The 22,411-nt window shown below is 66.1% G+C and overlaps 2 protein-coding genes across 5 annotated transcripts; one reads left to right on the top strand and one right to left on the bottom strand.

Annotated features, from left to right (window-relative positions):
• Positions 1 to 6,068, top strand: IL10RA (interleukin 10 receptor subunit alpha). Of its 2 annotated transcripts, none has more exons than XM_090027838.1 (7): positions 1 to 132; positions 1,242 to 1,362; positions 1,485 to 1,660; positions 1,938 to 2,104; positions 2,382 to 2,532; positions 3,254 to 3,378; positions 3,762 to 6,068. In XM_090027838.1, exons 1-7 carry the CDS (start codon positions 69 to 71, stop codon positions 4,710 to 4,712), a joined length of 1,755 nt encoding a protein of 584 aa, XP_089883964.1. In that variant the 5' UTR covers positions 1 to 68; the 3' UTR covers positions 4,713 to 6,068. The 2 variants fall into 2 exon arrangements, with proteins under 2 accessions (XP_089883964.1, XP_089883965.1); XM_090027839.1 differs by having other exon boundaries at positions 3,308 to 3,378.
• Positions 6,069 to 9,378: 3,310 nt separating this feature from the next.
• SMIM35 (small integral membrane protein 35) lies at positions 9,379 to 21,332 on the bottom strand. 3 transcript variants are annotated; one of them, XM_090027266.1, is made up of 6 exons: positions 21,117 to 21,332; positions 17,248 to 17,603; positions 13,899 to 13,997; positions 13,229 to 13,262; positions 12,709 to 12,843; positions 9,379 to 9,712 (listed from the first exon to the last, which is right to left on the bottom strand). In XM_090027266.1, exons 2-5 carry the CDS (start codon positions 17,330 to 17,332, stop codon positions 12,738 to 12,740), a joined length of 324 nt encoding a protein of 107 aa, XP_089883392.1. In that variant the 5' UTR covers positions 17,333 to 17,603; positions 21,117 to 21,332; the 3' UTR covers positions 9,379 to 9,712; positions 12,709 to 12,737. The 3 variants fall into 3 exon arrangements, with proteins under 3 accessions (XP_089883392.1, XP_089883391.1, XP_089883393.1); XM_090027265.1 differs by having other exon boundaries at positions 13,881 to 13,997; XM_090027267.1 differs by lacking the exon at positions 17,248 to 17,603 and having other exon boundaries at positions 13,881 to 13,997.
• Positions 21,333 to 22,411: the final 1,079 nt, after the last annotated feature.

Below are 22,411 nucleotides of genomic sequence, written 5' to 3' on the forward strand. Positions count from 1 at the left end.
GCCCGGGGGGCGCGGCCGCGGAGCTCCCCCACAGCGCGGCCGGGCTCCGGCGGGCCAGCACACGCGGGATGGCGCGGGGCTGCGCGGCCCTGGCGCTGGCCCTGCTGCTGACCCTCTGCGCCTGGCCCCGCGGTAAGTCGCCCTGCGCCCCGCGGCCTGCGCCGCCCAGCTGCCCTGCCCTGCCCTGCCGCTCGCCGCTGGCCGCGGGCTGTGCCCCGCTGCGCCGCCGGCTGCCCTGCCGCTGGCCGCTGGCCGCTCGCCCCTGGCCGCGGGCTGTGCCCCGCTGCGCCGCCGGGCCGGGCCGGGCCGGGCCGGGCCAGAACCGCCGGGCTTTTTCAGCCCGCAGTTTCTCTGCCTCTGCTGCCCGGCTTCCGCCTCGCGCCGGCTCTGCGGGCCGCGGGCAGCGGGGGGCTGGCTCCGGCCCGCTCCCCACCTCAGCACAGGCCCGGGCGCCGGCGCCGCTCCTGCCCTGCCAGCGCCCATCGGACCTTGACCCTCTGCACTTTGGCCAGGGCCGAAACGAATCCGGCTCCGGTCGGGGCGCGGGCGTGCGGCGGCTCAGTGTCCGCTCCCGGGCTGAGCACGCGCGCCCCCCGCTCCGCCCTCCGCGCCCCGCAGACGCCCCGCCGCCGCGCCGCGCCGCGCCGGGCAGGGAAGCCTCCTCAGCGGGGGACTTACGAGTTTCCCTGGCAGCAGTGAGCTTAGGGAGACCAACAGGCAACTCCTTCAGCGCGTTGCCCGCCGCAGCCTCGGGAGCTGGAGCTTGCCCAGGGACATGCAGGCAGGCAGTGGCGGGACAGGACAGGGAGCCAGGTCCCGCGGCTCCCCCGGGGACTCCTGCCAAGGACGCGGGCCCTGCACACGGGACGTGGCGCCCGAGGATGTGGAAGGGGCGGGGGGCCGGGGGCCGCAGGAGAGCCGGGGCGGGGAAAGCCGTCAGCTGGCAGGCACGGGGGTGGCACGTCCAGCCGAGCCACGGGGCGCTGAGGGGCACAGCTGCTCCTTGGAGCTGCCAGCCCCGGGCAGCGACCCCCCTGCCCAGCCCCAGCAAGGAGCGTGCACCCGCAGCAGGGAGAACTTCCCTGCCTCTCCCCTGGCCTTCCCCAGGCACAGGGTCGGCAAAGGTCACTGCTGGCCTCCCCCCGAGGGGAACTTCCCCGCCTCACAGTCACGCCAGCCTTGCCTGGGCCTGGCCTGGACCGCCAGCCTCCCCTCACCACGCGGTCTGGTCCTCCCCGCAGCCCAGCCGCTGGCAGCCCCGACCCAGGTGCGATTCGTGGCACAGACCCTGCAGCACATGGTGCACTGGGAGCCCGCGGAGGACACGCCCCGCGACGCCCTGTACAACGTGGAATACAGGCTGTAAGTACCCCGCGTGCCAGGCCCTGGTGCCCAGGCTCTGCTGGCGTTGACCAGGCGGCTCGGCCCACGGACGGCCCTCCCGCCCCGCGGCCCCGTGCTGAGGAAGCACGCTGTGTCCGCAGGTACGGGTCTGGGAACTGGATGCCTGCCCCGAAGTGTCACGTGATCTCTGAGCTCTCCTGCGACCTCACCAACGAGACCTTGGAGCCCACCAAGCGCTACTACGCCCGGGTCAGGGCCGTCTCTGGAAACTGCACCTCGGCATGGAACCGGACGAATGCTTTCTCCCCAAGAGAAGGTAACGGGGCGCTCCCCTCACCCTCCTCTCTGGGCACCAAGCCCCCGAGGCACGGAGCTGCCTCGGCCGTGCCCGTCAGCCTCGGGAGGAGTCCCGTGCCGTGGTTCGGTGGGATGGGGCAGCTCAGGCCCTGCCCCGGCGTGGGAGGTAGCAAGAGGCAAAGCCCCAGGGCCCCTGCTGCAGAGCTCGGAGGGCCGTGGGGCTGGGGGAGGCTCCCCGGGACAGGCCTCCGGCGGTCACAGAGCAAAGCTGCTCTCACACGGCCTCTCGTTTGCAGCGACTCTGCACCTCCCCGGGGTTCATCTGTCGGTGATGGGCAACAACATCCACGTGAGCGTGCAGCTGCCCCTGCATGTGGGCAATGTGACCGTCTCGTTCGCGGAGTTGTACAAGCACAGCAGACAGTACCTTGTGCTCGTCAACAGGACCTCAGACCACGAGCAGGTGAGCAGGGCGAGGTCTGCTCCACAAGCGAGCCCCTGCCATCGCCCCCTAAACTCGACTGGCTTTGTTAGCTGGACCATGCACGCAGGCGGGCTGGCATCCCCGGGCAGCCGCAGCCCAGAGCTAAAGCCCGCGGCAGTTTGGTCGCACCTCGGGTGCTCCCGGAAGAGGGCAGGGACCCGGTGCCACGGGCCTGCCACCCGGGAACAACCTCAATAGTCAGAGCAGGCCTGGGAAGCAGCCCGCCCAGATAACAGCCTCCCTGTGCCCTGCTCAGGTCCGGTACGTGCACTCCAGCGAGACGATCGTCATCTCCGACCTCTCCTGGGGCGAGCAGTACTGCGTGCGCTTGCAGCCGCGCATCATCTCCAGGCCGAACCCCGGGATATGGACTGAAGAGAAGTGTGTCTCCATCCCCGTCAAGGATGGTAAGGGGAAGGGCTGTGGGGCGGGGCACGCCAGCTGAGGCATCAGAGCTCAGCCCCTCGTTTTGGCTGTGCCACAGCCGGGTCCTGCACTCCCGCAGGGCACGGACTGGGCGCAGTGGGCACGGGGGCTGCCCGCCAGAGGCTGGGACCGGGGCAGACCCACCCTCCGAACCAGGGGGCTGTCGCCACTGTCCTGCTGCCTCCCGCGGCACATGCAGCACCGTGGGGCTACAGCTGGGAGGAGGGCCCGGCCCCCGGGAGAACAGGCTGCAGGGCTGAGGGGAGCAAGGCCCCTGGGCCGGGGGCAGTAAGAAGCGCTCCGGCTCTCTCCATCACGCCAGTGCTCATGTGTGCATATGCAAGCAGGCACAGACATCCTCCCCCCACACCTCTTCCAACACGCTCACGCAGGATGTCCTGTCACATGCACACACCTTCACCACACGCAGACGCTCCCCCAGGAGCTGAGGCCCCAGGAAGTGTCACACGTGAAGCGCTCTGAGCATGGGTGCTAGGTCACGCCGGCCGGGGGGGGAGAGCCAGAGCCCCTCCGTGCTCCCCTCCTGCTGCAGGGGGGCCGCTCCTGGCCGTGCTACAGGCCCCACGGGCTGTCCAGCCCCGGGGAAAGGGGGAGGCCGGGTGCCCGGCCATGTGGCACATGCGCGGAGCCCCGAGCCCACCTGCGCCCGCAACCTGACCCTGGCAAACTGCCCCTTTCCAGAGAAAATGGAGCTAATCTCCACCATCGTGGGCATCACCGTGTTCATCCTCACAGCCCTGCTCCTCCTGGGGACGCTCTTCGTCTGCATGTACATAAGGAGGCCCATGAGGACGCCGGCTGTGTTGGTAAGCCAACGGACACAAGCTGGACCTCATGGCTGTGACTGGGGCCCTTTGCGGGTCGGGGTCTGCCATCCCACCCTGTCTTGGAAGCAGTCTCAGACCTCAGCTGCCAACAAGGTCCCAGGCACGCCTGGCCCTGGGCACGCCTGGCCCCCTGCTCTAGGCCGCGGGCAGGCTCGGTGCCCAGCACCTACCAAAGAGACCTGGCGACAGAAAGTGGCCCCGTGGCTCCATGAGCTGCATGCCATGCCCAGCTGGCCATGCCGGGGTTGGGGCGGTGGCAGGGAGGGCTGGAACAAAAGCCAAGGGATTCCTGGGAGGCAGAGGATGGGGGCAAGGAGCAGAACGAGGCTAACTCGTCGCCCCGCTTTTCCCTGCCCTCGCAGAAATCCCTCATCAAGCAGAGCACCCTGTGGGCAGAGCAGGAGCACTTCTCTGGCGGGGGCACGGACGTGAGCTCTGTCCGGTCCCTGTCCATGTGCCTCAAGGACACCGCGCAGCGCGCCCGCCTCGACAGCGGCTCCGAGCTGGCACCGCCGGTGCTCGACGAGGACTGCACGGTGCACGGAGACCAAGAGCGCCTGCTGGAGGGTTGTGCCCTGCCCACGGACGACCGCAGCTGCAGCAGCATGGACAGCGGCATCTGCCTGCAAGTCTCCTCCTCCGACCTGAGCCAGCCGCCCGGCTCGGGGACCCAGGGCTACCAGAGGCAGCTGCCACAGGGCGATGACAGTGGCATAAGCCTGGCAAAGCGCCCCCCCAGCCAGAAGGACTATGAGCTGGTGGAGGAAGGGGACGTGCCGCGCCCCGGGGCACTGGGTCGTGCCCCCGCTGCCGGCGCGGGGGAGAGGGAGCACGTGCCGTTCCGGGGGTACCTGCAGCAGTCCAAGGGCCAGGTGGAGGCGCAGCTGATCCTGGACGGTGCCGGGCCTGCCTGGAGCGCTGGCAAGGTGGAGGGCACCCCAGACGTGGGCTCTGAGCCCGTCGCTGCCAAGGGCTATTTGAAACAGGCCTCACCCGAGCTTCCCTGCAGCAGCTCCAGCATGGCCATTGCCCTGGGGGACCAGGCCCTCGCTCAGCAGCAGGCACCTCTGAGCTTGCTGAACAGGTTTGACTCCAGAGCCTGGGACCTGCCCAGCTCCGGGGTACCGGCGCCCTCCCCAGTGATGAAGCTCTTCCCGGACCTGCCGAAGGCACCATTTCCCCTGGGCATCTTTGACACTGGGCAGCTGGGTGCCCTGCCCCTCATCTCCAGCCTGAACTCCAGCGAGTGGCTGAGCCTGGACATCGAGCCGCTGAGCTTGCTGGACGCGGAGTGCAAGGACAGCCGCCTCTGAGCCCGACCAGCTCTCGGTCCGACAACTCCACACTACTTCGCCCTGCCCTGCCCACCAGGCCAGCTGCTGCCATAAACTGTGGCCGACACCTGAATGTTTGCAAGTGTCCTGATTGACGTGTCGGGACTGCAGCAGGTCCAGGTGGCAGCCTCATCCCTGCAAGGGCTGCCAACCGCAGGGCTGCTGGCCCAGGGCCCTCAGAGCTGAGATGCCCAAAGGCAGCTTCCCGGGCCCCTCGCAGCCGTGCAGAGAACATTGCTACGCCCAGGGAAGTGTGTGTGTGGACACAGGGCCCCTGCCAGGCCATCGTCCCAGAGGACAGGTCCCTGCTCCCTGCCCCTCGCTGCCCTGGGGCTGGCTGGAGCTGCAGGGGCCTGCTTGGGAAGCACTGCACCCGACAGTGCTCGTGGGGCACGAGTCATCCCGCGGGGAGGCTTCCTCTGGGGGCTGTCCCATGGCTACGCACCCAGGTCCATGCCAGGGTCACATCGTGAACAGCCTGCCACTGCCCAGGCACAGGCATTAGGCCCCGTGACGTGGCGCTCCGAGTGCCGGACGCCCGAGGGGGTGCGTTTGCAGAAGGAAGTTCCTCCGCCTTTCCTGGGACTCCAGTGCAGAGGCATGGAAAGCCCCTGGGAGGGCCTGGCTCTCGAGAGCACCATGCTCCCAGTACAGAAACCGGATGCGCTCTCCCCACCAGCCCTGCGTCATGAGTACGATCTGTATATGGCTGCTTTCCAGAAGGGTCGGGGGGAGCTGTGGTCACGGAGCAGCTGCGCAGCATCAAACCGAAACAAGAAGCCCACGCACAAGACTGAAGCGGCTAGATTGCTGCTCTCGCCCCATGACCTGACGTAGCGAGAGTCCAGGGAGCCTGTCTGGGGAACGGGGCGCAGCCCCTGGCCTCAGCCCCATGGCTCTGCTTCAGTGACGAGAGCTGAGCGTAGAAGAGGGGGGTCACACCTACGATGGCCGGCAACAGTGTTTGCCGAGGAGGAGCTAGCCCCGGCCCCGCCAGCAGCTCACGCACCAAAACTGAAGCACTGAGCCCAGAACCACACGAGCCCAAATGCTGCCCCCGCTCCCGCTGGGAATGGGGCCTGCCGGAGGTGAGCGGAGCTGCTCGGGCACAGCACCCGCCAGGCCTTGCCCCGTGTGTCCTCTCCCTGCTCCGGCACCGGGCTGAGACGCCTGCGAAGGGCCATGCAGCTGTCGCGTGTTGCTATGGGCATGGGGATGGCACTTCCAGGAGAGCTGCGTGCCGCTGCCCATGTGAAATGTGTTGCCTGGTTTGTACAAAGAACTGTTATTTATTGTATTTAATTTATAAATCTATAAAGGTTATTTATTTAGGCATTCATGCAGGTGCTTTTCTTTCTCACTAGACAGCTGAGGGTTCCCCTTCAGGGGGCTGGGATGCTCCTGCTGGAAGACACAAACTGGAGCTTGTAAAACACACATGGGAAAGATCATTTCCAAATCATGCCTGGGGAACAGGAGCAGCCCAAGCACCTTTTCTCCTTCAAAGGGGCACAGTGCTGTTGAGCAGCAGCTGAACGACATTCGTGCGAACGTAGTGTGTGGAGAGCGTCCTGCGAGGACCTGCCAGCAGCAGGGACCAGGAAAGTGGTGGCTGTGGTGTGTGCATGTGCCAGGGGCGAGACACGGTCCCTCTGGCCAGGACGCACGTGCACTCACTTTGCACAGGTGAAAAGGACTCCTGCTACGTGGCAGTGGAGTATCAAAGTGATGTGCTGCGGGGGAGACGGGGCTCCCTGCAGCATCAGCAGTTTCTCAGAAGTCCCCCAAATGTCACAAACTCACCGTGGGCTTTTTCATAGACAAAATCCAGGGGCAAGGCTGTGCCTGGGTGGAGACAGACTTGCCCCTGTGGGTGCACCGGGGGGCTCCCCTCGCAGCGCCCGGCTTCAGATAACATCTGCCCAAAGCCGTGCCCACACATCAGGTGCTCTCTGCCACGCATCATGGAGGATGCCTTCTTGGTGCTCGGGCGCGACAAGGAGGGGCTGGGGGAAGGAGCCCAGCCCTGCTGAGCTCGACTTTCCCAACCTTACCCCATTTCTCTCATTTCCATTCTACCACTGGTGCCCTGCATATCTATTTTGGGGATTTTTCAAACTTCCCCTGAAAAGCAGAAACATCCACACTAAATGTGGCTTCTTGCACCAGCTTCTGATGTCACGGCTTGGGACCACATCGTGCGTGGTGCTCCCGGCGCGGAGGGGGCTGGTGGGAGGAGCCCACAGCCTGACGCAGGTGTAGGAAATAATGCGCCTCTGACTCAGGGCTGATGCAGTGCTTGGCACACTCTGTTAAACATTTCTGCAACGCTGTGGAAGCTTTACAAAAGGCTCAGGCACACGCACATGCGCACAGGGCAGCCCGAGAAGCAAGTTCCTCAAGAAGGACGGGGGAACTCGCTAAACCTCAAAGTGGAAATTCCAGCTTCTTACACATTTTCCTGCACCAGCTCATAGCTTGAGCCTGGGAGGAGGTTCACGGGAACTTTCCACTTCGGCCAGCTTCAGCCTCCAGCGGGCTTCAGTGACCCCTTGGAGCTGCCCGTGCTTGATGCCAGCATTTGCTGCCACCTTTGGTGTCACGCACTAAATGTAATCGGGCACCGAGCTGGCCGGGGCCCCGATCTGCACGCCTGCAGCCGGTTTCTGCAGGACAGTCGGTGCCTCCAGGAGCAGGATTGGCGCGTCTCACTGCACCTTCCCCCGAGCCCCTCTGGTTTCCTCGGGCAAATGGCTGTGTTTGCTCTCGTCAACCAGCTGGAACGCGGGCAGCTAGACGGGGACGCCTGGGAGAAGCCCCCGTCCATGGGATGGAGAGGAACGAGGAGGAGGGGAGGGGGTGGGATGTAGCTGGGGTCTGGCGTCTCCCCCACACACAGGCCCACGCGTGCTCAGCCACGCGCCAGCGCCTGGTGCAAGGGCAGAAGGGGAAGGCGACCGGCAGATGGATGGAGAGATGGCAGGAGGACCGGGCCTGGCTACCACAGCTCTATTAGCAACACAAGTTAGGTGCCTAGGACAGAGAGGCAGATGCACGCGCATGCAAGCGCAGAAGCACAGCTCCACCCAGTGCTGGGCTGGATCCAGGAGAGCTGGGGACCGCCCGTCCCCACGCCAGGGCGACCGGGCACCAGCTGCCCGTCCCTGCACCTCTGCAGCACAACAGCACGGGCTAGGGGTCGGGGCTTCTCCCGGCAGAGGGGCACAAGGCCCCGCCAGCCTGACCCAGGACGGCTGCAGCCGCCTTCCTCGGAGCTGGCTCCTGGGCCAGGCTGTGAATGGCTGCAGCGTCTAGGTGAGGGCGCCGCACGCGGGCGTGTCGACAGCCCAGTCCCCTCTCTGCAGCCGGCTCCGCTTCCTGTTGTTGTCCCCGCTCAGCCCGCTGCCGGGCGGCAGACTTCGCGCCTCGCTCCCAGCCCCTTTGTTGTGGCTGCGCTGCTCCCCTGTTTTGTTCTCGCCGCCTCCGCGCACGTGCCGTGCCGCGCGGCGGGCCCGGGGGCTTCTGCCCTCGGAGAAAACAGTTGGGAACGAAACACCCGGGGATCCTTCGTGGCCCCCGCCCGTGCGCCGTCTGCGCGAGGCGGGGGGTCCGGGCCCGGCGCGTCTGCTCGCCGGGTGGCATCGTCCGGGCCAAGCAGCCTCGTCTCCCAGCCCCCGCCCCGCACAGTGCAGGGACCGGGCGCCCCCGCCCCGCACGAGGCCGCAGAGACAGCAGCACAAGCATGGGAGCAGGAGGAAGCGGTGCTCCGGCCTCCAGGCAGACGGTGAGGCCGACGGACGTCAGATGCAGAGCAGTCCTGTGCCCTGCTGCCCTCCCGGCTGGAGGCTGTGCCCGCCCGGGGAGCCGCCCTGCCCGCAGCTGCAGCCCGCTCAGGCCCGAAACCGTGAGCCTGAAAACGCGGAGTCAGCAGGGGGGCGGCGCGCTCACTTTCGTTCTTGTTCGCTTCCCCAGGGGGAAGCGGGCGGTAGTCGCATTTCCTCAGCGGCACCTTCCCTGCTCCTACCAGGGCAGCCTTTTGTTTCTATTGTTTTTCAGATAGGTAGGGAGTAAAGGGAAGGCCCGGGGCGGTATAGGACCACTACTGAATGGGCAAAAGCAATTGGTGACAGATGGGAGGACGAGGCTGAACTCCTCAACGAGCTCTTTGCCTCAGTCTTCCTAAACGAGGGGCAAGACAAGTCTCACAATGGGTTGGTAGAGAGGCAGCAGCTGGGTGCCAGACCACCAAGCGCTGACCCTGAGGATAGTGCAGAGTCACTTGGGAGGACTGGATGCGTTGAAGTCGGCAGCCCGGACGAGCTCCATTGCACGGCCCCTGGCCAGAATATTTGAGCACTCGTGGCGCACGGGCCAGGTCCCAGAGGACTGGAAAAGGGCCGATGCGGTCCCTATTTTCAAGAAGAGGAGGAAGGAGGATCCAGGCAACTATAGGCCAGTCAGTCTCACCTCCATCCTTGGCAAAGTCTTTGAAAAGATTGTTAAAGCTCATATATGTGAGAGCTCAGCAGGAAAAATTATGCTGAGGGGAAACCAGCACGGGCTCGTAGCAGGTAGATCATGCCTGACTAATCTAGCCTCTTTTTATGAACAGGTTACAAAACACCTGGACACAGGAGTAGGGGTAGATATCGTTTACTTAGACTTCAGGAAGGCCTTCGATACGGTATCCCACCCCGTACTGGTGAACAAACCAAGAGGCTGTGACTTGGATGATTACACAGGCTGGTGGGTGGCAAATTGGCTGGAGGGCCGCACCCAGAGAGTGGTGGTGGACGGGTCGGTATCGACCTGGAAGGACGTGGGCAGTGGGGTCCTGCAGGGCTCGGTCCTTGGACCGATACTCTTCATTGTCTTCATCGGTGACTTGGACGAGGGAGCGAAGTGTACTGTGTCCAAGTGCGCGGATGATACAAAACTGTGGGGAGAAGCGGATGCACTGGAGGGAACTACAGGCAGACCTGGACAGGTTGGACAGATGGGCAAAAAACAGAAGAATGCGATTTAACAAGGAGAAATGGAAAGTGCTGCACCTAAGGAGGAAAAACGTCCAGCACACCTACTGCCTAGGAAATGACCTGCTTGGCAGCACAGAAGCGGAAGGGGATCTCAGAGTCCTAGTGGACTCCAAGATGAACACGAGTCGTGACAAAGTAGTCAGCAAAGCTAACAGCGCTTCATTGTGCATTGCCAGATGCATGGCAAACAGCACCAAGGAGGCGATACTTCCCCTCTATCGGGTGCTGGTCAGACCGCAGCTGGAGTACTGCGTCCAGTTTTGGGCGCCACAATTCAGGAGGGATGTGGATAACCTGGAGAGGGTCCAGAGGAGGCCACTCATATGGTTAAGGGCTTGCAGGCCAAGCCCTACAAGGAGAGACGAGGGCACCGGGATCTCTTCAGCCTCCACAAGAGGAGGTCGAGAAGCGACCTTGTGGCTGACGATAAATACATCTTGGGGGCGCAGAAGGGAATCGGTGAGGCTCTGCTCACCAAGGTGCCCCTGGGGGTCACAAGAAATAATGGCCATAAGCTAGCAGAGAGCAGATTCAGACTGGACATTAGGAGGAACTTCTTCACAGTGAGAGTGGCCAAGGTCTGGACTGGGCTCCCAAGGGCGGTGGTGCTCTCCCCTACCCTGGGGGTCTTCAAGGGGAGGTTAGAGAGGCATCTGGCTGGGGTCATCTGAACCCAGCACTCTTTCCTGCCTATGCAGGGGGTCGGACTCGACGATCTATCGAGGTCCCTTCCCACCCTAACGTCTATGAATCTATTCCCTGTCCCTGGGGCCTGCACGCCTGGTGCCAGCCTGCCTGCACGTTCCCGCCGTCCCCACTCCCCGCCGTAGCACCCCCAGCGCTCAGACACGCGCGGGGCAGCGCTCCACAGGCCTGGCGTGAGCTCCTGGCGTGCATGGGGCTGACGGCTTTTGCTGCCTGGCAGCTTGCAGGGGAAGTAACTGTTTCCCCTCACGGTGCCACAGCGGAGAACAGCTCGGGCCCTCGCCGCCCTGCCATGGGGCTCCAGGCACTCTGGGAGCACCTGAGCATGCAACCACCCAGCACCCCATGAGAAAGGGGAACGTGGCCTGAAATCTGGGCTCATCCCCCATGCAGCCCCTGCCCAGGGCACAGCCAGCAGAGCCAGGATGAAAGCGTGGAGGGAGAAGTGCTCTGAGAACCGAAACAGCAGCCTGAGTTTCTGTAGAAATCCAGCAGCTTCCCAAGCTGCTTTTTTAAGGAACCAAAAGCACTGGACTGCCCCTGGGGGGCAGGGGAAGTCCCCGATGGAGTCAGCCCAGGGGCAGGGGCTCGAGGGACACATCCAGTGGCCATCAGGCCTGGGCAGGCCGAGGCTGACCCCCAACCTCAGCTCCGTGCAGCAGGCCGGTCCGGCCAGCTCGGTGCTGGGGAGCACAGAGGGCAGGAGCAGCCGCTCGGGGGCTGGATCCTGGGCATGGAGGCTGCCAGCTGCTGGGTAAGGAGTCAGGAGACCCCCAAGTCATGTGCTGGCACAACCACGTCCAGGCACCTGCTTGTTTTGCACCCTGGGTGCTCGGCTCTGCCAGCACGGGGGCCAGGGAGGCTCCACCAGTAAAAGCAGCAGCCTGATGCACAAGAGGAAGTCGCTCGCAGCAGGGGCTGGCTGCAGAGACAGGGCTGCTGCAACGGCCTGGCCTGCCCGTTGTGAAAAAGGAAACAAAACAAGTGCCTGGGGAAAACCCTGAGCCCCACTGCAGGACAGGCCCGGGGGAAACTTTAGGGATCTCCAGGCAAAGCCTGAGAAAGCTGCCCAGGCCACGGGTTCCGTGGGACGCGGGTACCCACGTGGCCATCCCTGCCCCCGGGAGCAGCCGCTTCCCCGAGCACAGGGAGCACGCGGCACAAGTCATCCTGCCCCGTGCCGGCAGTCGCTGCCTGGCTTTCTCCACCTGCCGGCGTGGCAGTGCGTGTTGGGGCATGGCAGTGCACGTCAGCAGGACCCGGTGATGCCAACCCTCCGCGGACGACCCATGGCTCCCTGCAACTGACACCGCAAGTCCTGGGGCCGAAGCCATCGGCGAGGAGCGCGCAGGGCCGGGTCTGTGCCAGGGACCTGGCACTGCTGCAGCACAAGCGCAGGGCAGTGCGTGCGGGGCAGGAAGGTTTCTGTGGCCACGGGCAGGAGCAGGGCCCCGTGGGCTGGGAAAAGCAGGGGCAGAGGCTTACATCTCCCAAGACACCTGGGTCCCTGCCGCCGGGCCCACGGCCATGCTGGCGTGGCCCCCTGCTCATCCGTGCTGCACCCCAGCGGGGCCGTGCGAGGTGCTGGGGCCGCCCAGCAGGCCTGCAGGAGTCCTCTCCCCCTCGGCCCCGGTGGAGCGAGCATCGGTGCCACGGACGGAGGAAGCCACTGCCCCAAGGCAGGGCCCTGCACGGGGCGAGCTGGTCTGCTTCCTCCGTAGCCCCCTGCACAGGGGAGGCAGTGGCCCGGGCCCGGGGGCAGAGACACGAGCGGGGAGACGGCGCCTCTGATGGGCAGGGGGAACTCGAGTAGCAAAGGGCTGGGGCAGGCATCAGCCAGGAAGCCCAAGGCAGCCTCTCCAGCAGCAACATGCAGCGACTCTGTGGGCACACGCAGGTGTGGAGAACTAGCCCCCCGCCCCGCACAGGGTGGCAGCACAGGTGGCACCCCCAGGGCGCGGGGCCGCGGGAGGGATGCAGGGTCCCCTGCTGGAAGAACGAGCCGCAATGGCAGAGCCCTGTCTCCCCGCCCACCCTGGCCCGCTCTTCCCCTGCGCTGGGGAGCTGGCGGGGGGCAAGCAGTGGAGACGGTGCCCTGCCCGCGGGCATCCCCCCAGGCTCAGGCGCAGTCTCGAGCCCGAGGGACTCCCTCCTGGATTCAGGGCCAGAGACTGGGATGGCCACGACCGACAGTCCCTGCCCGAGGGAAGCGCGTCAGGCTCGGGGCGCCTCACCTGGCAGCGCCAGCGCCTCGGGCGCCGCGTCACACGCCTCTGTCTTGGAACCGCCTGTACCCGCTGCCCGCGTCGCTCATGGAGCCGCTGACGGTGAACGGCGAGGCCAGCTCCACCTCCACGGACTTGTGGCCTCTGAAGGGAGCCGGATGGAGCCAGGGTGAGGACGATGCCCCAGGCTGCTGCCACGCAGCCACCCCGCTGCACCTGCGCAAGGGGCTCTCCCACAAGCCCCCAAGGGCAAGGGCCGCAGCCTTTACCCCACACGAGCTCTGCAGGCCCAAAGCCAAGAGGAGCATGCGGTGATGACAGCCTCTGGCACCCAGGCCCCCTGCCCTGCTGCCCCGGGGGGCTCCTGCCCCAGCTCTCCCCCCACCCGCAGCCTTGGAGGGCAAGGACGTGCTGCCACACACTCCCTGGACTGACAGGGAAGGTCACAGCCAAAGCCACCGGCCCTCCCGCCAGCCAAAATCCTGGGGCTCAGCCTCTGCCATGGCCACCACCGGCGCCAGCTACTCACCGGATGTGGTACAGGTTGAAAACGAAGTTAGGCCCTGGGAAGACAGAGACAGAGAGAGAAGACGACGTTAGCGGACAGCAGCGAGTGCACGGTCCCTCAGGTGCAGGACATGGCCCCGCATACACGGCTGGAAGGCCCCCCTGCGCGTCTGGAGCCCGCGTGGAGCCGGGCTGGCGGGTGTTGTGCCAGGTCCGGGCTCGTGACCCAGCCCCCAGCGCAGCTTTGCCGTGCGGTGCCCGTGGATGCTTTGCAGGGGCAGGGGTCCATGCCCTCGTCTCTCTGGCTCCTGGGGGAGCTGTACGCGCTTCCCAAGACGTGGGAGTGTTAGGACATGCCAAGCACCAGGCACACGGCCAGCGGAGCAGCCGGTGCCTCTAGGGACGTCCGGCGGCTCCGGGTCTGCCCGTCTCGGGAAGCAGCCTCCTGCATGCAGCTGCTCCCAGCTGGCTCCAGCCTGGCCAGAGTGCAGCGCGCCGACACTCCTGCTTCGTGGCACAGGGCCCAAGCCCCCCCGCCACCACTGGCCCCGCACTTCGTCTGGTGCCAAGCTGGAGCCCTTGGAGACGCACGGGAAGGGAGCACCGCAGCAGCACCCCCGCGGAGCGCCCCTCCGCGCTGCCCCGGCCTCGCCCCACCGCCCGGCCGGACTCACGGTGCCAGCAGTGCCCACCCTGGAACCACTTGATGAGGCTGTAGCCGAGGATGCCCAGGATCAGCAGGGACAGGCCCATGCCCAGGAGGAGGCTGAGGATGCTGATGGGCTCGTTCCCTGCAAGACAGAGAGGACGCGCTCTGGAGGGGACCGTGCCACAGCGCCTGGGGGCTCCGGGCTCAAGGGGACGCCTCGCCCCTGCCCACCCCCTGCGCCAGTCCCCTTACAGCACAGGGATGGGGGTCAGGACACTGCTCTTGTGCCAGCCACACGCAGCACAGCTGGCACCCAGGGCTGTGTCCCCTCCCGAGCCCCCAGCGCCCCGAGTCCTGGGACTGCAGCAGCATCCGGCCCTTGTGGAGGAGCTGAGCACCGCAGCCCGGGGGGGGAGGCAGCAAGTCACGATGCCATGTCCCAAAGAACCAGGGCCTGCCTGATGCCAGGGCACACTGCCCCATCTGCGAGGGCAAAGCTACGACCCCTGCAGCCCTGAGCCCCCTGGCTTGGCCCCAGCCCCCAGCCAGGCAGGGGGGCAACAGCTTCACAAGGCTGCACCCTGCCCCAGCAGCAAGTCAGGAGCCTCCTTAGCCGGCCCTGCCGGCATCGGCCTCCACGCGCCTGCTCTTGGGCCAGCCGCCGCTCGCTCTGCCCCGGCCCAGGCCCAGGCCCAGGCCCAGGCCCAGAGCATCCCCGCCTCCGCCCGTTGCTGGGGAGCCGGCTCCCTCCTGCGGCCGCGCACGGCAGCGCCAGCCCTGCCGCGAGCCCAGCCTGTGCCAAGCCCCCGGCACGGTGCCCCTGCCAGCGCCCCCGCAGGAGCCACAGCAGCCGGAAGCCGCGCGCCTCTGGGGCGCAGGGCAGCACGCCGGGCACCGGGCACCAGAAGGCGCGGCCCTGTCCTGCGCCACCTCCCAGCCAGGCTCCTCTGCAGCTTCCCTGCAGCACAGGGCGGCCACCGCTCGGGCCGCAGCAGAGGCGACGCAGCCCCCGGGATGCTGTGGAGGAGCCACGCGGAGCTGCGGGCTCTGCAGGGCCAGGAACAGGGAGACTTGGCCCCAAGCCTCGGCACCACGCTGACAGACCTGGGCCAGGGCGAGAGGGCGGGTTGCTACAAGCCCCACGGCACCGCCCACGCCTTCACCTCAGCCCCTGGGAACTGGGCAGCCTTGCCCGGCCCTGCCCAGGGCCCCCCCAGTGACACCAGCACCACCTGCTCTCAATCAGCACCTGGGAGACGGCACACCTGCGGCAGCTCTGCAAACAGAGCCGCTAATGAGCCGGTGCAAGAGCAGGGGCTGGGGGGTGCCAGGGTCGCAGAGCAAGCTCTCAGGCGAAGACCCTGAGGGCCTGCACAGTTGGCAGTGCCAGACACCGCCGGCTGCGGGTGCATCAGGCCCCACGGAGCCAGCGCCAGCCCCGTGGCCAGGAGGGACCTTGCCGGGGCCCTGGTTACAGCAGTCCTTTGCCCCTGCTCCTGAGGGCTCGGTGCCACTTGTCTTCCTGGAGCACAGCTACACCTTGGCAGCGGGCTGAGCCTGGAGCAAGAGGGAACGCACCCTTGGCCCATGCCCTGCAGGCACCTCGCGGAGGAGGGGGCTTGTTCCTGTCAGGCCTGCCCCCGGCACCACGCGGCACGCAGGGCTGTCCCCGACACCGGCAGCAGGGGAGGCTGCAGAGGGAGAGGATCTGAGCGGGGCACGTCCAGAGCTCCCTGTCCTGTTTATAGCCCCCAGCGGGGCCATCCCCTGTGGCAGTGGGGTCCCCCCATGAACTCTGCGCGGTGCACACAGCCTGGCTTTGCCCTGTCCCCCATCCAGGCCAGCGGGTCCCCTCCCCGCTCGTCCCACCCAGCCCTGCCAGGTCCATGGGCCTGTGCCAGAGCCGCCCTCAAGCTCCCGGCAGGCTGGGCCGCTGCGTGGGTCCCTGGCCCAGGCCCTGCAGGCATCGCGCCCTGTGATCACGCTGCTCCCTGCAGCCTCTGCACGCTCCGCTCTGCTCTGCAGGAACAGGCAGCCCTGCCTGGAGGGAAACGGGGCCGCCGGGCTCGCCAGAACGCCCCGGGGCAGCGCGACACTGCGTGCGGACACCGCGTGCGGACGCACCTGGGGACTCTGCCCATCAGGCCCCGGGGGAGCTGTGGGCCACGTGCTCCTGGCCTGGCCCGTCTCTGGAGGGAGCAGGCCAGCACGGCTCTCCCCCAGGCGGGAAGCATGGTGTGTCAGCCCAAAATGCCACTGAGAGCCATCCTGATGGCACCCCCAAAAGGGACCCCCACACCTGCCCAGGCAGCCGCTCCACCTCTCCCAGCAGCTTCCCGCCAGGCTGCCAAGCCCATGTCGCACATGAACGAGTGCAACAGCACAGCGTGGCCCAGGGCCCTGCTGCTCACCGGAGACACCCCGGAAAGCAGCCCCTGAGAAGGTACAGGCCCTAGTCCGGGTCCCAAATTGCTCTCAGCCCTGCCGGTGCCCCAGGCAAGCAGCGCCTGGATTTGTGATGGGGGCACACCTGGCCGCCGACCACTCTGGGGGCACACCCATAGATTTCACTGACATTCGGGCTGGAAGGGACCCCAGAGGATCTTCGAGTCCAGCCCCCAAAGGGCAGGAAGTCAGCTGGGATCAAAGGATCCCAGCAAGGTAAACGTCCAAATGTCTCTTGAAGGTGTTCAATGTAGGTGCTTGAACCACCTCCGCTGGCAGACTGTTCCAGATCTCGGGGGCTCGGACAGTGAAGAAATTCTTCCTTATGTCCAGCCTGAAATGGTCACGGAGGAGTTTATGACCATTCAACCTCATCATCCCATGGGGCGCTCTGGTGAACAAACATCCCCCCAGATCCTGGTGGTCACCCCTGACAAACTTATAGGTGGCCATCAGATCACCCCTGAGCCTGCGCTTTTCCAGGCTAAAGAGTCCCGTGGCTCTCAGCCTGTCATCGTAAGGTCTGTTTTCCTGACCTCTGATCATGCGCGTGGCTCTCCTCTGGACTCTCTCAAGCTTCTCCACATCCTTTTTGAATTGTGGAGCCCAAAACTGGGCGCAGTACTCCAGCTGCGGCCTCACCAAGGCCGAGTACAAGGGGAGAATGACGTCCCGGGATTTGCTCGAGAAGCATCTATGGATGCAGGCCAGCGTTTTGCTCGCTTTACTAGCCAAAGCATCGCATTGCAGGCTCACGTTCATCTTGTGGTCAGTGATGACCCCCCAAGTCTCTTTCTTCTGTAGTGCTAGCCAGCGTAACACTGCCGAGCCTATAAGGATGCTGCAGGTTTTTCTTCCCAAGGTGAAGAACCTGCCATTTTTCAGCGTTAAACACCATCAGGCTCTCATCTGCCCATTTCCTGTCAAGATCCACCTGGATCACTCACCTGTCCTCAGGCGTGGATGCTTTACCCCAAAGTTTGGTGTCATCGGCAAACTTGGACAGTCCGCTTCTGACACCAACGTCCACATCGTTAATGAAGATGTTAAATAGTACAGGACCTAAGACAGAGCCTTGAGGGACCCCACTGGTGACCGCGCACCAAGTCAATTGACTTCCATCAACCACCGTCCTCCAGGTCCAACCGCAGAGCGAGTTCCCCAGCCAGCGGATCGTGGTGACGTCGAGGCCGCAGTTGGCCGGTTTTGCTCAGAGGTGATTGTGGGAAACCAGATCAAAAGCTTTCTTGAAGTCAAGATATACAACATCAATCTCTTCCCCCTTGTCCAGGGGATAGGTCACCTGGTCATAAAAGGAAATGAGATCAGTCAAGCAAGACCTACCCGCAACAAACCTGTGCTCGCTATCCCTCAGGTTATTGCCATCAGCCAATCTGTTAAGGATGGTCTCCTTGATAATCTTTTCCAAGACCTTCCCCGGGATAGAGGTCAGGCTGATGGGCCCATAGTTAGCTGGATCCACTTTCCTCCCTTTTTTGAAGATCAGCAGCACATTAGCCTTTGTCCAGTCTTCGGGCACTGCACCAGAGCGCCGGGAGCTCTTGAAGACCTGTGCAGGGGCTGGGCTATGATGCTCGCCAGCTCCCTGAGTACGCTGGGGTGTAACCCGTCAGGGCCGGCTGACTTGAAGGTGTCCAGGCTGTCGAGGTGTTCCTTCACGAGGTCAGCTTCAGTGGAGGGTAAGAAATCTCCCTCACCCAGGCCTCTCTGACCCACAGTGGGCAGGGGCATCCCATGCTGCCTCCAGCCTTGCAGCCAGAGGACCCAGTACTGCCGCCACCAACCAACCATCCTCCCCCTCTCTCCCTGCCTGCTCTTCCCAGGCTCTGCTGCTTCCTGTGCACCAGCCAGTTATCCTCTGTAGCTGGTCCCCTTCTCCCAGCACCTGCAATCCATGCCCGCTGCCTCCAGCATGGCTGGCATCCCTGCCAGCCTGCAGGCCCCTACAGCCGGAGTGTGCGGGCTACTGCAAGCTTCTGCCAGCCCACCTACCACTCCTGAGCAGCCCCCCGGCCTTGAACAGTCCCGTGTGCCTCGGCTCGAGAGGGTGCTGGCAGCTCCGGGATTCACACAGCCTTGCAGGGGCCCAGGGTCCGGTGCAACGTAGGCCTTGGCCATGCCCAGGACATGAGAGGAGCGCGACGAGCCTGCCAACAGCAGACTTGGGGCCGGAAAGAGCTTCCCTGCAGCAGACAGCAGCGCTGCCAGGCCAGGAGCCCAGGCACCACCCAGCGACACCTGCTCCATCCAGGCTGCTTCCTGGGTGCTTTTGATGGGACTCACCACCCGTCAGGCCCAGACACTTTGGAAGCAACGCCCCAGGAAGGTCAAAAGTGCTCCCCGGCACCCTGAGAGTAGGTGCGAGGCAAAGACACGAACCCTTTGCCCACCCGGGAATGCAGCCTCCCCTGGGTGCAGCTGGCAGCGCACAGGGCACAGCAGGGTCACATGCCAGGCAAGGGCAGGCGAGGTGCTGCTGAGGGAACGGATCAGGGTGCGGATGGGACCCACTGACTCACTGCAGCAAACCGGCTGATCTGCCCCGAGCCCGAGAAGCCGGTGACCTGACGGCAGGGGCATCACCGTGCCGTGACCCCATGCGCGCTCCTGCCTCCTCCAGCGCCTCTGCTTCCAACCAAGGCGGGAGGAGGGGTGAGCGGAGGGGCAGGAGGAAGAGCCTCGACCCTCCCCTGCGATGGCACCTCCGCAGGTGGGGCGGGTGCCCGGGAGGATGCCCGCGGGGGTGGCGCTGCTGATAGACGGGTGTCGTGTTACAGTACAAACCATCATTCCAGTTTGACTGCTCCTGCATGGGTTTAAATAGCACTGCCACTGTCCCACGGCCAGCACCGACACCACGGCCCGCGGCAGCGCTGCCTGGCACAGCAGAGGGGCACAGCATGGGACCGCGGCCACGCTAAGGGCACTTGGCCAGAGCAGGACACGCGCTGCCTCCAGGCACCTCTGAACTGGGAAAACCAGCTGGCGAGCATGGTGAGTCACCAGTGCCAGCAGCGTGGCTCAGAGCCAGCGCCCTTGGCCCTGCCGGACCCCAGCACCCTCCCCCGGCCAGGTGCGCCCCACGGCCTGGCACGTTGCAGCCTCCTGCTGCGGACACGGGCTCAGTCCCCCCCAGGGCCGTGCAGTGCTTGTTCCCGTGTGCCCAGGGGAAACCACCCGCCCCTGCCCCTGCCCCTGCCCCTGCCAACCCCCCTGCTGTTCCCTGGCTCCGAGAGCCGCAGCACCTCCGCCCAGGAGCGTGCTCCCCGCTCCCCGTCTCCGTTTTGTGCGGCTGTCGGATGACTATATCACCCCCCTTGCCCCCCGCTGCCCTTCGGACCCGCACAGCCGCCACGCGTCGGCGAGTCGCTCGCCAGGCCGCGTGCGCCTTTCCCAGGCTGGGCGGCATGCTCCCGGGAAGGACCGTCCCCGCCGGGGCTGCTGTGGGACCGCTGGGCCCAGCAGTTCCCCCAAGCCTGTCGGCCTGCACCCCGGCAAGGCTGGTGGGGAGGGCGCCTGCATCGTGCACCCAGGGATCTCCCTCCCTGTGGGGTCCCCTCGCCCAGAGCCCCCCAGGCTGGGCAGGGCACAGCTGAACGCACGGCTGGGCGAGCTCAGCGCCAGCAGCGCCGACCCCGGAGAGCCGGCACTCGTCTCTCGGCCCCGAGGTGCCAGCGACCGCTCTGCTTTGCGCTGGGACCGAGCGGGGCTGCACGGCGGGGAGCGAGAGCCCTCTCCACCCCCGGGGCAGCAGGGGCTTGCTCTGGCCAGGAGGCGAGTTCACCGAAGAAATGTCGAGATGAAACACGGCCCAGCCATCGCTCGGGGATGGCCTCCTGCTCGGGGGAGGCTGGAGGGGACAGAGCTCCGGCCGGGCCGAGGAAAGGGAGACACCAAAACAGGGCCAAGCCCCACAGTCACCTGCTCTGGGCCTTGCCCCATCTCCCGCCCACTCCCTGAACCAGTTTCCTGGCCTGTGTGGGCGCAGCGAGGCAGGCAGAGGCCACAGCCGGCGGGTGCCAGGAGAGGCCCGGAGGGCAAAGCAGGGGGAGGAGATGCCCTGGCATCGCTCGCACCCTCCTTGCTCGGGGCAGCAGCGACTCCCGGGTGGGTGCTGGAGGCCTGATACCCCCGGCTGTGGGCAAAGGTGGCACAGCCGGCACCCTCCCCCGCGTGGGCGCGCAGCGGGTGTGACCATGCTCCAGCTTGTGCAAGCACGGGGATCTGCGTGCGTGGCATTGCACAGCCACGCCAGCCTCCGCATGGGGGCAGGAGGGGCCGCACCAGGTGCAGGCACGGGGAGGGGGAGCGCCTGAGCCGGGGGCTCCCAAGTCCCCCTGCCCTGGTCCTGCCAGCGCAGAGCCATTAGCGACAGCTGAACGAGCCGGGGGCTCAGCTGAGCTCTGCCCTCCTGCCCAGGGCGCAGTTCCTGCTGCGCTAGCCCACGCTCGGTGACATCGGTGTTTCCCCTAAAGCCCCGGCTCCTGGAGTCCTGTGATCACACGGGCGCGGAGCCTGCGTTCAGGGCTGCGGAGAACGGAGAGCGCCCACAGCCGTGATAGTCGAGGCAAAGAAAAGTGCTTGGCATTTGTGACCACAGGGGTCTCGTAGCTCTGCGGAAACTTGCCGGGGCTGCTCGCGGCGGGGCTGGCTGCAGGCGCCGGCAGCAGCGAGGGACAGCTGGGAAGCCTGGACGCCCCGAGCCCGACCCCGCTCCCAGGCCCGGCGCCCAGCCCCTCTGCACCGCTCTCCCTGGGCCTGCTGCCCCGTTGCGGGAGAGCCGGAGCCTCCTTACCGGTCATCGCGGGCTCGGGGCTGGACGGGACAGGAAAGCAACCTGTCAGCGTGCTGCTCTCCGCAGCGCGGCGCGGGCTGGGGGGCCTCGCGCCCCCGACCGAACGGGCCGCCCCGAAGCGGCGTGGGCCTGCCACGGCTCTCCGGCCCCGGCGCGGCTCCTGTCCCCCGCAGGAGCTGGGGGGAGCCGCCGTGCCTCGGCCCCGGTGCCGGTGGCTCCGAGGGGACCGGGGTTGTTTACAGCGTCTCCTAGCAGCGACAAGGGCCGGCCCCGCCCCGCTCCCGGCACCAGCGCGCGGGCACCAGCCCCGGCGACCCAGGCCTGGCCGCTAGCGTAAGGGAAGTGAGCCCAGCCAGGCCTAGCGCCGCCGGGACCAAGGGCATCTGCCGAGAAAGTGGTCCTGCAGCCGGTCCCCACAGCCGTGCGGGCGGGGGGCCCGCTCCAAGGCAGCAATCCGCGGCCCCGAGAGCCTCTGAAGGGAGCCCCGGGGAGCGTGAGACGAGCAGAGAAGCCAGCCTGGGGCTCGGCCCTGCCTGGCCCCCGTGCACGGAGCTGGGCGCAGTCATCCGCGAGCTGGTTTCAGGAACGGGGTGCTGCTCCAGCCACAGTTATGGAGGGGCCTCGATCTCTCGAGGGTGCTTTGGGGCTGGAAGGGCTGAGAAACGCTGCTCGGGGCGGGGGGGGAAGCCTGCGGGCGCCCTTCGCTGCCAGACAGAGAGATTTTGGAGACTTCGGCCCGGGGCACGCATCGGGCAGCAGGAACGGCATTGCTGGCTGAGCTAGAGGCAGCCCCAGGACACAGCCCTCCGCCCCAGCCCTGCACCGGGGCTTTCCACCTGCCCCAGTCCTCTCCCCTGCTTCAAAAGGCTGCCGCAGCGCCGCAGGCCCTGGGCCCCAGCCCGCGCTGGAGGCCAGCGCTCAGTGCCGTGGCGGGCCCAGCCGGCCATTCCCACGGGCCCGGGTCCAGGCTCTCGGCTCCGGGTGACTTCTCCCCTGGGGTCAGCGGAGGCGAGATGACGCAAGTGGAGTCGTGCTGGAGTAACAAGGTCCCCAGACAAACATCCTTCGGTCTCCTGCAAAGGGATGTGCCAAGGTTTCCTGGGGCTGGTTTTCCCCTTTGCCTTTGGCTTGTTTGCTGCGGCAACGCCCCGGGCCGAGGGCTTGGCCCCGGGCCAGCAGCACATTTGCACATGTGCTTAGCTGCGAGCACAGGAACGGCCTCACCAAGGCTGCAGGCCGCGGGGCCCGGGAGGCCGGGGGTCGCTCGCTGCGATGAGGCAGGCAGGCGCAGCAAA

Source organism: Crocodylus siamensis, chromosome 14, assembly GCF_052110815.1.
Source record: "Crocodylus siamensis isolate JL-2025a chromosome 14, ASM5211081v1, whole genome shotgun sequence".
NCBI classification, from domain to species: Eukaryota; Metazoa; Chordata; order Crocodylia; family Crocodylidae; genus Crocodylus; species Crocodylus siamensis.

Coding starts and splice junctions, on each gene's coding strand:
- IL10RA (XM_090027838.1), top strand. CDS start 69: ATGGCGCGGGGCTGCGCGGCCCTGGCGCTGGCCCTGCTGCTGACCCTC. Junction 1,661..1,937: donor TGCTTTCTCCCCAAGAGAAG/GTAACGGGGCGC, acceptor TCTCGTTTGCAG/CGACTCTGCACCTCCCCGGG. Junction 2,533..3,253: donor CTCCATCCCCGTCAAGGATG/GTAAGGGGAAGG, acceptor GCCCCTTTCCAG/AGAAAATGGAGCTAATCTCC.
- SMIM35 (XM_090027265.1), bottom strand. CDS start 17,332: ATGTGGACGTTGGTGTCAGAAGCGGACTGTCCAAGTTTGCCGATGACA. Junction 13,998..17,247: donor GCATCCACGCCTGAGGACAG/GTGAGTGATCCA, acceptor TCTGTCTTGCAG/GGAACGAGCCCATCAGCATC. Junction 12,844..13,228: donor TTCAACCTGTACCACATCCG/GTGAGTAGCTGG, acceptor GGCTCCCTTCAG/AGGCCACAAGTCCGTGGAGG.